The 15489-nt window shown below is 38.1% G+C and overlaps 1 protein-coding gene across 1 annotated transcript in view; it reads left to right on the top strand.

Moving 5' to 3' along the window:
• LOC132157505 (apoptosis-stimulating of p53 protein 2-like) overlaps positions 1–14451 on the top strand; it is a 33170-nt gene extending 18719 nt beyond the window's left edge. Inside the window, exons 13-18 of the mRNA XM_059566875.1 lie at positions 7021–7703; positions 11325–11459; positions 11562–11698; positions 12105–12271; positions 13123–13322; positions 13775–14451. Coding sequence (XP_059422858.1) covers positions 7021–7703; positions 11325–11459; positions 11562–11698; positions 12105–12271; positions 13123–13322; positions 13775–13816 — 1364 coding nt within the window. The 3' untranslated portion in view covers positions 13817–14451. The remainder of the gene's footprint in view (positions 1–7020; positions 7704–11324; positions 11460–11561; positions 11699–12104; positions 12272–13122; positions 13323–13774) is intronic.
• Positions 14452–15489: the final 1038 nt, after the last annotated feature.

Raw genomic sequence — 15489 nt, 5'->3', positions numbered from 1 at the left:
AGAAAAACACTGTATGTTAAAATATTTAATATTTAATATCCACAGACGAAAGTTTGGTACTTATGAAGTTATGTGCATTTCTTAGAACGAATTCAAGCAGGATGTCAAGCCTGTGCCTGAACCTGTGATAATATTTTCTCTAATCTACATGGTATTAAACCATATTTTAGATTTGACACATTTAAAAGGTGTGCAGTATTATTTATATTATATTATGCGTTATATTATTCAAAAGAAATTGTGGTTTACTTTGCATCGGAGCATTAAAAGTGGTAGCCTATTTAAGGGGGGTTGGCTACATGGATTAATATGCAAAATGTCAATATTTTCATATATTATGCCTATAGCCTTTTTTAATTTATATTTTCAATATAAATATATTTTGTTGTTTTCATAAGGATTACTTTATCACAGAATATCTGTTTTCGGCGGCACTTGTTTAGTTTAAAAGTAGACATGTCAAGCTTTCTATAGATATCTCTCTCATGTCTCTTCGTTGAGTATTCACGGAGTTACAGTTCATTTTAATGACGTGTTTGTAAATGAAGATCAGCGCAGGCAAAGGCTGCAGACAGCACACCTTGTTTGTTATCTTTATTTTATAAGTGCACAAAGTTTTTTTGTAATTCTGGCTTTTTCCAAAAAAAAGTAGACCCTTTACAGATACGATTGATGTATTGCTCTTATCTGTATGATTAAAACTGAAAGTGTAATTTAAGTTCTTTTCGGGGTTATCAGGAGAAAATGACTCATAACGCGTATCCGCGTTAATCGACTCTAGAGGGTTAATAGCTAAAATAACATGCATTTTTGTTATTCGTTACCTGTCCTTTAACTTATTGGGGAAAAACATTTGTCTGTAAACTGATTAAGAAATTGTTGCATGTTTAAATGTGAAGCACTGTATAATTTCGTTCCCATTATTTAGGCCTAATTTGCCTAAAACAAGAAACGAATAAAATTAAACCGGCACGAGTAAACTCTAAAGAATTAATAAAACGTCCTCACAATTAAACTCAAGTTTTCTCATTATAATCAACAACATTCACACGATGTAAAAAAAAAAGCTTTAGTAATTGACAACTAAAGTAATTTTAAAGGGAACCTTCTTCCTACTTGTTTTTAAAGTAGGGTAATATCATATGGCCAAAAAAAAAAATCCCTGTTTATTTTAGAAAAAAAAATCTGATTTATGATTTAAACCGATTTTTAAATCAATATTCAAATGACGAAGAAATTTTACAAAACAAGTTTTAATATAGTTCTTTATCATTCAAATTTATAACTGCAACAAGATGATAAAAAAACAGTACTGTTATTACCTTAATGCTGGAAAGATGCTATTTTTTTTAATACTAGCCCAGCTAACCACTCAGCTTTAAGAGCTGTTCAGATTAAAACTGCAGCTCCGCAGTGAGTCAGTGTCATGGACGGAGGACCTGTTCATATTTTTTCTAGTCTATATTTCCATCTCGTTATGCCACTGGTTTAGATTTTTTATTTTTCTTATATAACTTATTTGTAAATAGAGCAGTCACTGTCTGTGTCTACACCGGACGCGAGAGTTGTCATCTGTGCTCCACTGTGCTAAAAGTGTGTCTAAACTTGATGACATCACACTATAGTGTCAAATCATCAGAACATTTCATCATAAACAGAACAAGCATCAGTTCACTGATGGGGATCGAGTCCAGTGCATCCATCACTGGGTTCTGTTGTCTTTTGTTGGATCACGCCACTCGTGTCCAGTGTAGACCTGGCGTGCGTTTTTTATTGTTTTATTTTACAGCCCTGCTTGTTTTAATGTTTTTATTAAATATCTGTATTGACTGCATGGTCATATTATCGAATTATTTACTGGCATGCGACCTACAAAAGTAAAGCTCGGCGAGTCGATGAACGAGCATTGCTGCAGGTTGATTTTCGGCGGATGTGCTGTGCTTGTGTTGCCGCGGCCGTCATGCCAAACTAATAACATTGTAAGCATTACATCTTTAATTGCTGCTTTCTGCTGTGAATATTTTGTTTGTGATGAAAATAACAGTATATTTTTGTCAGTTTTTTTATCTAAACAGATCGATTAACTTCAAGATTTCTAAATCAGATAGCATGCTGATAATGTAGCACTGTAAGATTACATTTGTTTGAACGCATTATTGCGAAAGCGATTGAGTGTGAATCTGTTTAAATCATGCTTTAACCCGAAAATAATCAGTAAAAGAAACAGACAAACTCTTAACATCCCGCTGTACTCTTGCAGTCAACCTTCTGATCAAGCTAAATATGTTGGCTGTTGGCATGAATTTTACTCGTGATAAGAAGCTCAAATTCAAGTGTTTGTGCAAAAATTATTAATGTGCATTAATGACAGGGAGGCGCCGTCTCATCACTTTAATTTTTCATGATAATGAATGTATAATTTTAAAATTTAGACGAAAAGGAATAGTGTAATGTGTGAATGTTGCATTTCTCTCGTCGGAGAGAGCCAGCACTGTGAATATAATCAAAACTACAGTCGTATATAAACCGGTTCAGCAAGTGAAAGCCTCATAAGACACTGTCCATATGAAAGAGCAATTCACACTTTTATCTCGACCCCCACAACCCATGAATAACTACCCAAAACCCAACCCCCTCCAGCTGAACAGAATTCGGTCTGTGTTTTGGCTCTGAGGAACGGTGTGTTACTGGGCTGAAACATGCTTTCACTCAGAAGTAGTACTCTTTGTATTCATAATTTTCTCGCAGCCCATATTATTATTTTCACAAGACCATAATGATAATAACAAATCATCAATTAATAATTAATCATTATTTTACGAAAATCATTGTTATTTGTGATCGTGGATGTTTCCGGGAGGCTTTAAGACCAAGCGGAATCCTCTGTTCCCGCCTCACAGCGAGTCCCGCGCGCTCAGTGATGCAGCTTCACTGTCTGCGGTTTGACTTTACCGAATCAGATTGAGGTGAACACAACTTATTGATCATGAGCCCAGGGCCAGAGCAAGCTCAAATGCCGCTCTAGGCAGAGCACGATCGTGCCGCCCCCCTCACATTCACAATTAGGGATCCTTAAGATGCATGTAAATATTTTTTTTTTTTTATCTATGAAATTACACTAAAATAAAAACGTGCAAGCATGTTTTCAGAGTTTTTAATTTTTTCATTCTGCAAAAAGGTGAAAAGGGTACACAATGCAACAGCTAAGTATAAATTCTGTTTTATAGGCTAATAGATAGTATACAGAATAAAACTAAACATATGCACACATTTTTTTTTAGCTCACAAAACTGGAGTTTTCTTGACTGATACACACATTCACACACCTAAATTTTCCCTAATAGACGTCAGTTTTGCCTCACTGATGTGTTAGATTTGATGGCTTCAGTCAGGGAAAATGAAAGAAAAACACTGTAGTTGAAATATTTAATATTATTAATATTTAATATCCACAGACGAAAGTTTTGTATTTTTGAAGTTATGTGCATTTCTTAGAACGAATTCAAGCAGGATAAATATCAAGACTGTGCCTGAGCCTGTGCTTATTTTTTCTTTAAGCAACATAGTATTAAATCCTATTTTTAGATTTGACACATTTGAAAGGTGTGCAGTATTATTTGTAATATATATAATTTATATTATATTTTAAAATTCATTTAATAAAACAACATTGATTTGAAAATTGAGTTATTCGTTACCTGTCCTTTATTTTGACAGAAAACGTCTTGGGAATTTCTATTTTTTGTATGTACACTAATTTAGACATTCTTGCATGTTTTATTAATTATTTCCTTTATTTTAGTAAAACGTGAAGCATGTATAATTTAGTTCCCATTATTTAGGCCTAATTAGACTAAAACAAAAAACGAATAAATGTATATGCAGTGCTTGTGCTGCCATGGTCTTACTGAAACACGCTCCACCTTCTCTACGCGGATAAAGTTAATTCTGTATGTTTGAAATTTCATTTCACGTCTCTGTCAGACGCGCGGGGAGAGTTGAGCCACTCAGAACTATGGGAGCCTTGAGTGGAGCATCAGTGGATGTTAAAAAGAAAACCGATTTTCCTTCAAATAAACCGATGTAAATTACACATTCTACTTAATACAATTATTTACGTTGTAAAGCATTTGCAAAATGTGTATGAATAATCAAACTCAAGTGTTTGTGCGAAAATTATTAATGCACATTAATGACAGGGAGGCACCCTCTTGATCACTTGAATTTTTTCCTGATAATTAATTTACTTTAAATTGCGGTGTCTCATATACATGATATCTTGAAATGCTTAGAAATAAGAGACAGCAGATTATTGTAAGTCTAAAGTTTATTAAATAATAGCAAGTTTACAATAAATGTACAAAATTGCAATAAATTAGTTACATTCCAGTTGCGCATCCGTTGTACTGCACTACAGCTGGCAAAACCTTCTGAAGGTGGTCAATTTATCTGTTGCAGACAGTTTTTGTCAAGCAATTGCACCAAAAAGTTACAATGGCCTCAAGAAGCTCGTCTTTATTTCTTGGCTTGACCTGAAGTCTGATAAATTCCTTCAGTGCGTGCCACACCAGCTCGATGGGATTAAGATCTGGTGATCTGCAAGTGAAAAAAATTGTGGGCACGGTTTGTTAAACCGAGGGAACAGTTTATGAATTCGTGAGTACGGTTTATAAACTGCGGGGACGGATTGCAAAACCGTCTTCTGCTGCCGAGAAGAGTTATGTGAGCAGTTTGGACTGGAGTTTGGACTGGAGCGAGTAGGGATTTTTTCACTCGCTCCAAGAGCGCTCGACCACTGCTCCATCACGAGTACAATTCATGCCAACGGCGCATAATATAACTGCATATTTAGGAATAAACATAATTTTTTTTACAATTTGTTATTTTTTTAAAATGTAGGATAGTCTTAGGCTACAGTCTACTAAACAAAAATTAAAAGCTACATTTTTTTATTTCATTTTCATTTCGGTTCATTCTTGGTTTAAAAAAATCTTCAGGCTCCATATGCAGAGCGAAATGGGAACGGTCCAGCATTTAGCAATAATTAGTATTAACTCTGTTATTATTCTTGATTTTTCAAACTACAAGCTACAAGCATTTTTGGATCATTTATGTTACAAGCACTGTCTCCCAGAGGTTTCCCCACATGTCCAGCGCTGACAGCAAGCGGGTAAAGGACCGGGTCAACGAATTACGCTCCCCAAGGAACTCTGTTGCCCACTGATGTCTGCACTTTATACATTTCTTTTAAATACATTTAAAAATCTGTTAGTAGTTGTATTTTATCTGGCGATTTCTATAAAATAAAACCTATATTTCCCTCATGACCTAGTCATGTTTTTTGTGGTTGTTTTAATTTAAACGTGTCTGCTTCTATTTTAGCCAATTTATTTTCAATAAACTAAAACAAAAATAATAATAAAAAAAGGAAAACGAATACAGCTTGTTATCAGACTGTAAAAAAAAATACAATGAAAAAGTCATGACAACTCGTTTTTAAGGTTGGCAACTTTAACTTATAGAAATAATTTAAGCAATTTAATGTGTTATTATACTAGTTTAAATCTGAATTTTTAATACTATTCATGTATAAAATGTCACAGCAACATTTATATCAAACACTTTTACGTTGTCCACAACTGAGCAACGCGAGAGGAATGTATTGCGCAAGAGCGCACTGACGTGAAGAGAATTTTTAGGGGGTAGGAGGATTTTTTTATTCTTAAATGTTCATATGCATATGATTTCAGTATGACGGAAAAATATTAAAATGAGCAAAAATATGCCACAGTAGACCAGCTGCTCATGCTGAACTGCGCTGTTTACAATGAATATGTGCGTGTGAGGCACCAGCGCATAAAACAGCTGAAATATACCATACTCAATTTTTGCTCACACGGTTAAGGCATAATTGGAGACAGTTTGAAAAATCAAGAACAACAGCAGGTAATAAGAATTTTTTGAATCAGAACGACTGAATTCAATTAATGCCGCGGCACCGCCTTCGAAAGAGAGGGGTTTTCAGCTGTTACTACTAAACATAATGAAGAAACTTTAAAATAGAAACTTAAATTTTCTGCACAGCTGCTTTGCAATGATTTGTATCATGAAAAGCGCTGTGCAAATAAACTTGAGTTGAATAGTTGGTAGGGATGTGACGATACAAATATTCGTATTGATTAGAGCTGTGCGACATGGACAGAAATAATCATGATTTTTTTTTATAAATTTTGTGATTTCGATTTTAATCACTGTTTTGACACACGCAGACATGCTTTACAGTCATAAATGCATTCCGTATAAATTTGTAACATATGTCCAAAAGAAAACCAATGAGAGCTTTATCAAAAAGTTGTAACATGTCTCTAGAACAGACATGAGTCAAAACGATAACGGAAGATTAGGCCATGTACTCCTCAATTAAAAAGTATTTAAGGTATTAAGGTTTTTAAAAGCTTGCTAAAACAGATCTATTATACAATTAATTAAAGGCCTATGATTAAAATATTAATACTGCAGTCATCAATAAAAATCAGTAAAATAAAAAGCTTTGGACTGTTTCAAGCACCAACTTTCAAAGGCGACCTGTTTAACACGAAATATGTTTCTTCTCTCTCTTTTTTTTTCACTATGTATGGGCCACAAGAGAAATATTAAGGGAATAACCCAGTTAGCTATATATACCATTATCAGCAGATGTTGAAGTAGATTCGTCTCTCGTCGTCTTTGAGAGAATATGCAGCGTCTTTTAGGTTTTTACTTTCACTTTCTGTGGGCTACAATGAATTGACTGAGATCAAGATGTTCACCGGCATAACTCAGAATTTGCACGTTGGTTGTGTGAAAACATACTGAACCGTATCGTGTCGTATTGAACCGAACCATGAATTTTGTGAACCATTACACTCCTAATTGTTGGTAACAAGTGGCTTTGAATAAGTGTAAGAACACTCTAAACACAAAGTTATTTGTTACTCTTTTGTTGAGTTGATAGTTGTTTTTGTCTTGATGCACATGCAGTTTATGGGAAGCCAGTGACCCCCGCAGGCCAGCACCCAGAGAACCCGTACCTGGACTCGTCCAGTGGCCCCGAAGCAGAGAAGGACCCCACCGCTGGAGCATCTGAGAGCGAGAGGATCCCCAGACCTCTGAGTCCCACCAAACTGCTGCCCTTCATCTCCAACCCCTGGCACCAGAGCGATGTCGACCTCGAGGCCCTCAGGAAGAAGCTCTACAATGCGCCCAGACCCCTGAAGAAGCGCAGCTCCATCACGGAGCCCGAGGGCCCGGGCGGCCCCAACATCCAGAAGCTGCTGTACCAGAAGACGACTCTGGCGGCGATGGAGACCGCGGTGACTCCTCCAGCAGAAGAGGAGAAGGAGACGCCCGCAGATCCTCAGAGAGAGGATGAAGCTTCACTGGAGGGAGCAGAGCAGGCCGTCCCTGAGCCGGAGGAGTCCACAGCGGCTCCAGACACTGAAGGAGAGGACCTGCCTCCTCCACCTCCTCCACACCCGGCCCCGCTCCTCCCTCCACCAGCCCAGCCTGACAGCCCTCCTCCTCCACATCCTCCTGACAGCTTCCTGGAGGACTTCCCTCCGTATCCTCCTCCTCCGTATCCCAGCGGCGCCGAGCTCGAGGCTCCAGAAGACACCTTCAGCATGAAACCGCCGGAGGTCACCGGACAGGTTCCCTCTCCACTGGTACGTGCCCTAAATCAGGCTTGACTCTCCTCTAGAGCTGGGAGATGTCCAGTGTTGGGGAGGATACTCTGGAAATGGAATAAGTTACAGATTACAAGTTACTCTATATAAAATGTAACTATCTAAAAAAAATTTTTTTAACGTAATTTAGTTACATGTAACTAGTTACTCCCCAACACTGGCGATATGGCAAAACATTTTAATCTAGATTTTTTAGAATGTTTAACAATTTTAAAAATTGTTTTTTTTTTTAATATCTAGTCAACTTGAAAATGTAACTACGACATTATTCAAGTACCTAGTTCTTTATTAAGCCTCTAGTTAAAGAAAATGATATTCCAAATGCTGCACACATGTAGTTGGAAACATGATGTAAATGTTAAACAAATCTCTTGTTCATGCAGAAAAATGCATGAACTACAATCTTACACACAGACTGATATATGTCAAATGTTTATTTCTTTTTATTTTGATGATTATAACTGACAACTAAGGAAAATCCCCTAAATCAGTATCTCAGACAATTAGAATGCTGTGAAAATGTTCAATATTGAAGACAATATTAAACGGGCACTCGAGGTCATACTCGAAAACACAGCGTTACAAAACTTATTTTCAAACAGAAAATAAAATAAACTAAAGTAAAAGAACAGAAGTAAAGTTTGACGAGACTAGGTGGTGTTTCTTCCGATTGTGGCTAAGTAGCAGCAGGCGTGCAGGCCGAAGCATGCTGAAACCGCACTCAGAATCCTGGCAGCAGCGTTCTGTATGAGATGGTTTTTTTGGGAAGGCCAGTGAGGAGCCCAATACAGTAGTCCATCTTGCTGGTGATAAAGTTTTTTAGATGACAGTATGCTGATTTGGTTACTGCTTTGACATCACTACTGAAACTAAGGTCTATCTCCAGAATCACACCAAGATTCCTGACTTGATTTTTAGTTTTTAGACCCCCCTAGAGTTAAGGTATGCAATCACCTTGAAAACTTCATCTTTGTTTCCAAATGCAATGACTTCAGTTTTTTCCTTATTTAACTGAAGATAGTTCTGGCACATCCAACTATTAATTTCATCAATACATTGGCAGAGGGAGTCAATGGGGCTGTAGTCATTTGGCAATAAGGCTAGGTAAATCTGGGTATCATCAGCATACCTGTGATGGGAAATTTGGTTCTTTCTAATTATTTGACTTAGTGGGAGCATATACAGGCTAAACAAGAGCGGTGCAAGAATTGACCCTTGTGGGACTCCGCATGTCATGGACGTCCACTTAGACTTATGCTCTCCTAGACTCACATAATAACCTCTCCCTTCTAAGTATGACCTGAACTATTTGAGTACCATCCCAGAAAGCCCGACCCAGTTTTCCAGTCTCTCTAGTAGTATGTTATGATTGACAGTGTCAAACGCAGCACTGAGATCTAGTAATACCAGCACCGATATTTTGCCAGAGTCAGAATTAAAGCAAATATCATTTATTTTATTAATGAGTGCTGTCTCTGTGCTGTGATGCGGTCGATGGTGTCCTAAGTATTTAAACTGGCCTTTTTGGCCACACCTTAAATGTTGTCTTGACAATTAGAGATTGTCTTTCCTCGGGGTATCATAAAACATATGTTATCTTATCAATCAGAATCAGAATGAGCTTTATTACCAGGTATGTTCACACATATGAGGAATTTGTTTTCGTGACAGAAGCTCCACAGTGCAACATAATGACAGTGACAGAACAAAAAACACAAAATGGAATTAAAAAAAAAAAAAAAAATACCAATAGGTAGGTAAGGAACGAAAATATACAAATCAATAAAAGTGGTCCGAATTTGGGTTTGCATGTGATGGTCAGGCTGTGCATCTCAATCTTGATTACTTGCCCCAAATTTGACAACTCTTCTCCGAATTGAAATTGTCAATAATTGTTCTAGTGGTGTAAATGTTGAAAGCTGTTCTGTGGAAGAGTTGGTTTGTTAGTGGACTTGCTTCTGACTGGTGGCACTAGGAATTGATTTACAACATCCTGTTGCCTTTCTGAGGAATTCGGCTCCTCATGTTTCAACCATGGTCCTTATCGAATCTTTAATTTGTCTGGTACGGGTCTGATACGCTACACTGCAAAGGCCTTTAAATGGTCTCTCAGTCTAGTTCTGAAGTTTCCACAGTCAGTGATGGTTTGGGGTGCCATGTCATCTGCTGGTGTTGGTCCACTGTGTTTTCTGAGGTCCAAGGTCAACACAGCCGTATACCAGGAAGTGTTAGAGCACTTCATGCTTCCTGCTGCTGACCAACTTTATGGAGATGAAAGAAAATCCTTTCTTTGTATTGGTCTTAAGTTATATTCTAATTTTCTGAGATACTGAATTTGGGATTTTCCTTAGTTGTCAGTTATAATCATCAAAATTAAAAGAAATAAACATTTGAAACATATCAGTCTGTGTGTAATGAATGAATATAATATACAAGTTTCACTTTTTGGACTGAATTAGTGAAATGAACTTTTTGATGATATTCTAATTATATGACCAGCACCTGTAAATGTTCTGTAAAAACAATGAACAGCAGCTTTCAGTCAGTCAGAATGAAGCAAACATGAAATATCAGACATACAGCAGTAGTTCTTCACAGGTGTTTTATTTGATTGCGCTCTGCTCCATTGTGTCTTCTGTGTGAACATGGACGTGTTTGACTCCTGCACTCACGTCTCATGCAGGAAACGGCAGTCTGAAAACACAGCGCTCAAGTTAAAAGGAGTTCACTCATCTTCTTGTATGTTTGTCCTCTTCCACTGTCCTTGTTGTCAGCACAAAAGCTCATTCCGTGTGAATGGTGTCTAGCGTTGTGAGCCGCTAATCACGTCATTCTTTTCTCTTTACTGTTATCCCCGGCATATTGTCAAAGTGTCTAATTCAAACGTTTGGTAATATTTCTATTCAAAAATTGCGATTCCTCGATTTCTAAGAAATTAAATAGTGGCAAAACATTAAAATCTTCTGCTGTACAGTGAATGCTTTATCCATTATAAGCCTCAGCTAACTGGATCTAGTTATCCTCTCCCAACGCTGTGTGCTTTTTGATTAAAAGCATCTTTTGACTGGTCAGTTAGTTCTGGTGTTTTGCGTATTAATTCTGCCACTAATCAATAAAAAATACACTCAGTGCTCTAACAAGTATAATAAATTATAACAGTGTATAATAAATACCAATGAATCCAAATGCAGAGCTGCTACTCTTTTAATTAGTATTAATCTATCACATCTAATAATTGCTCAGGTAGACTTGGGATTCACTTCTTACCCATAATACTTCCATAATACTCAACTTTGTTGAGAAAAAGGGCCGTCAACAAATATGGTGTCAGTATCACAGGTGTATTTGTAGCAATAGACAAAAATATATTGTATGGGTCAAAATAATCATTAACCATTTTTCTTTTATGCCAAAAATTAGATCATGTTCCATGAAGATATTTTGTCATTTTCCTACCGTAAACTTCATTTGAACAACTTTAAATATGTTTTACCCTCTAATAGTTGTATCAAATATTGACCTCCAATGGAAAGGTTATTATCATTATTTATGCAGCACTACGTCTGTCGGATGCGTGAGCATGAGTGTGTTTGTGTGCAGGGTAAGAGGACGAACCTGCGCAAGGCCGGCTCGGAGCGCATCGATCACAGCATGAGAGTGCGCTTCAATCCTCTGGCTCTGTTACTGGACTCGTCTCTGGAGGGAGAGCTGGAGCTGGTGCAGGGGGTCATTTACCAGGAAAGGCTCATTCACTGTTAAACCCTGAAGAAGATCTGTGTGTCACTGACTAGTAGTGTTTGACGTATGAATTCAGGAATGTGGTGGATGGGTGTTTTACAGGTGGAGGATCCCAGTCAGCCCAACGATGAGGGAATCACAGCGCTGCATAACGCAGTGTGTGCCGGCCACACAGACATCGTCAAGTTCCTGGTGCAGTTTGGGGTCAATGTGAACGCCGCTGACAGTGACGGATGGTGAGGAGCGTTTCACACACTCACAGACACTCCTCAGATCTCAAATACAACGCTTAACCCACCACTTCCAGTGCTGTGCGTGCACATTACGTGCTTTCATTCAGTTCAACTGTGCCACAAACACACATCTCTGATATTTGTTATAATACATCAACATCGACTGTTCCCTTTGAGACTTCAGTATAAGCACACGATAACCTACAATTTAAAAATAATTTGCAGGCACAATTATAATGCCGTTTTAAGTCAAATCAATATTTAATGTCACATTTATTGTAAGGAGCAGTATGTGGGATGATCTACAGACAGCTGTTCATCATTATAAAATAAAGATTACATCAGTATGTCAATAACAACACATCAAGTGAGGATAGATGATGATGCTGTTGTGTGTGTGTGTGTGTAGGACGCCCCTGCACTGCGCCGCGTCCTGTAATAACGTGCAGGTGTGTAAGTTCCTGGTGGAGTCTGGGGCGGCCGTGTTTGCCATGACCTACAGCGACATGCAGACGGCAGCGGACAAGTGTGAGGAGATGGAGGAGGGCTACTCTCAGTGCTCTCAGTTCCTCTACGGTGAGCCAGTGATGACCGGCTCGGCTCGCTCAAGCCTTGCCCAAATCTGAGTTCTCTGCATATTCGATTGAAATCTGACGGCAAATGATCATATAAAATTAGATTTCTACAAATCTGTTTCAAGCTGCTGTTAAGATTGCATTTCCGTCCGCACATCTGCTTCAAAACATAAACACGTCAGATGTTGTTTCTCCAGCTTCCTGCGATTCTGTGAGGTTTGGTCTTACATTTGATATCACGACGTATTAACAAGTCTTTAATTTAACTTGTTCATATCTGTAGACACCCTGGTCAAGAATTGATGTGAGAAATATGAAAAATCGAAGCCCATTTAAACAACAAGAAGAAACACTCCCGAAATAGATGGGATCCTGGAATATGCTCAGGTTGAGCCTCCTGCTCAGTCTGTAGTTCAAAATACATGAAATAACATGAAAAACACAACACTCCTCTCTAGTGGAAAAGAAATGTGTTTAAAATACATTTATTTCATACTAAATATAGTTCAAATCTATCACACATATCACTTGAGACTTACTGATATAAAACTTATAAAGCAACTTAATTTGGAGTACTACTTGTGAACAATGCATGTTTCTTGATATTAAACTAAAATGTGTTTTAATGTCATTTTATGATCTTTTAATAACATCGGTCTTTTAATGCAAGATATTTAAAGTGCACCTGAAGTAAACCTGCAATAGTTCCTCTTTAGCTCAATCAAATATACTGCAGTATATCTTTAGTTGGATTAAAGTGCATTAAGTACATCAGTTGTTCCAGTTTACATCTGCAGGATATTGTTATTAAGAGCATGGTCTTAGCCTGCGCTGTGTTCCTGTGCTGTGCAGGCGTCCAGGAGAAGATGGGCATCATGAACCGCGGGGTGGTGTACTGCCTGTGGGACTACGAGAGCGAGCAGGGCGACGAGCTGTCCTTCAGAGAGGGCGACTGCATGACGGTGGAGCGGCGGGAGGACGAGGACGAGACCGAGTGGTGGTGGGTGCGTTCGGCCAGCGGAGAGGGCTACGTCCCCCGAAACCTGCTGGGGGTGAGTGACTCACACCAGTTACTGCTTCACACGCCATACATGTCTACAGTCACACCTGGAAGATGATCCTATTCTGGATCTTACTCTAGAAGCTTGTAATTAAAGCTCTGATGAGAGTTTGAACAGCCTTAAAAATGTGTAAAGCTTCAGTTCAGGAGCTTTCAGGATTCATCTGTATTTAATTCAGAAGTTAGTGTTTGATCAATTCACCTTCAGTTCAATTTTTCAGTTTGATAGCACAAGTAAGAATCCGTGGTTCATTCACTGACTTTAATATCGCTTGAGCCTGTCTTTCCAAATATGCATGTGATGTTTGCCAAGGGTTTTTCCAACTGATGTGCTAAAGCAGAAGACAGGATGTGTCTGAAACGAAAGGTTTTTCTGAAGCGCTAATGTGCCAAAGACTGTGTTTACTGTATGTGTATTATAATAGTTTCTCTGTTCTTCCTCAGTTGTACCCAAGAATTAAACCCCGTCAGAAGAGTCTGGCTTAAGTCCTTCAGAGAGGAGAACAAACCCAAACGCCGGTTCTCCTCCTCACCACGGATCTGGACCCTCTTCCTGTCGGTCCCTTCTGTGTTGTAGTTGTTTTTTGGATGTTACTGTTGATATGTTACAGTGTCACTCTGTCTTTTTGTATTCCACAAAACAATTACATAGAAATAAGGCGTTTAGATTGTACTTTATTTTTTTTCACTGCAATTGTTTTATTTTTTATTGTGGCCTGTGTTTGGTATCGCAGGTATTTTGCATACGGTGTTCTTTCAGTGCTTTATTGAAAGGTTAGTGAAAGGAAATGAATAGTGTTGGAAACAGCGCTTCTGAACTGGTTTAATATGTTTTCTCTTGCGCACAAGTAAAATGAACTGCTTGTGCAGAGCTAGTAAACTGGGGTAAGTACATCAGCTTCTGGCTCAGTAATGAATACTCGAATCGTGATTTCCAGCAGCATTCTCTCGCTTCATCTCAACCTCAGCCGCATAAAATGGTGATGTTCATATTGAAAGATACCGCTTTTATTATACACTACAAATACAAGCTGCATTTTCCACGTCCTCTTCCTTATGGACAAATCAGCTGCAGCTGAAATGTAACCTGATCAAAAATAATAAAAACACTGTGAACAGTTCTGAATACTGTCGTCTTGAAGTGGGTTTTGTGAATATATAGTAAGACATTTATTATGCTGATCTTCTGCACATGATTCATAATGCTGTTCTGATATCAGTGGGTGAAAGTCAGTCTATCTGCTCAAGAGTGAATGATTTGTGCTGCGAGCTGTGTGCACTGTTGTGGGTCTTCACAGAGCTTTTACACATTTTTATTATCCGTATTGATTTGATTTTGAATATCAGTCATTTATTTAGTAATCCAAATGAATGATAAGGGTTCCCACGCGTCCTGGAAAACACATGGAAAATGAGAGAAAACATAGATTGTCCTGGAACAAATCTTGTTGTCCTGGAAAATTATTATTTTTAAATTTTCTTGATCATTAAAGAATTGGCCGACAACTGGTCGAAACAATTAACGTAGCAGAAAGCGCTCTGTTCAGGGATGCTGAGTTTTGACACGTGACCTGTTTAAGCTCCTTGTGACGTATGACGCTGTCTCGTGTTGCCGGTTTTCAGGTGCTAGAAATTAAGTGCTCGAATGTTTGCAGCAAATGCTCCCAGGTATGGAGGTAATATTTAATTACATGTTAATATTATTGTAAAGTAATTATTTTGATACGCATGTGCAAGGGATCTGCACGGCGAATTACAGCATGAGTGACGGCATTTGCCTGAGAAAAGGATATCGATTTGTTAAGTCTATTTTATTTAGAATCGTTGGAACGTTTTGCATCCCCATGACAAATCAGACCCAAACTTCCCAAACCTGTTTTATGAATGATATAGGAAGTGAAAATGAAATGCTGACGCGATGCACAGCGATAATTGTATGTTCATAGTGCAGAGGAGACTTGTGAACATGAGGCGGAGGCCGGTAGTATATAATAGTACTTATATAAACTTAATAAAGGCACGTTTGCTATTGTACTATTGTCTGTTTGCCCTGTTTCACCAACTTAGTAGTTCCAAACAGACGTTTCTCTTAGCAACAAACAGTACAGTGACGTTTCTTTGCCGACTGAATCTTTGAGAAACGATTCATGACCCATTCA

The sequence above is a fragment of the Carassius carassius genome, chromosome 14, assembly GCF_963082965.1.
Source record: "Carassius carassius chromosome 14, fCarCar2.1, whole genome shotgun sequence".
Classification (NCBI taxonomy): Eukaryota; Metazoa; Chordata; class Actinopteri; order Cypriniformes; family Cyprinidae; genus Carassius; species Carassius carassius.
The sequence above is the reverse complement of the archived record's forward strand: the minus strand, read 5'-3'. Positions and strand labels throughout refer to the sequence as shown.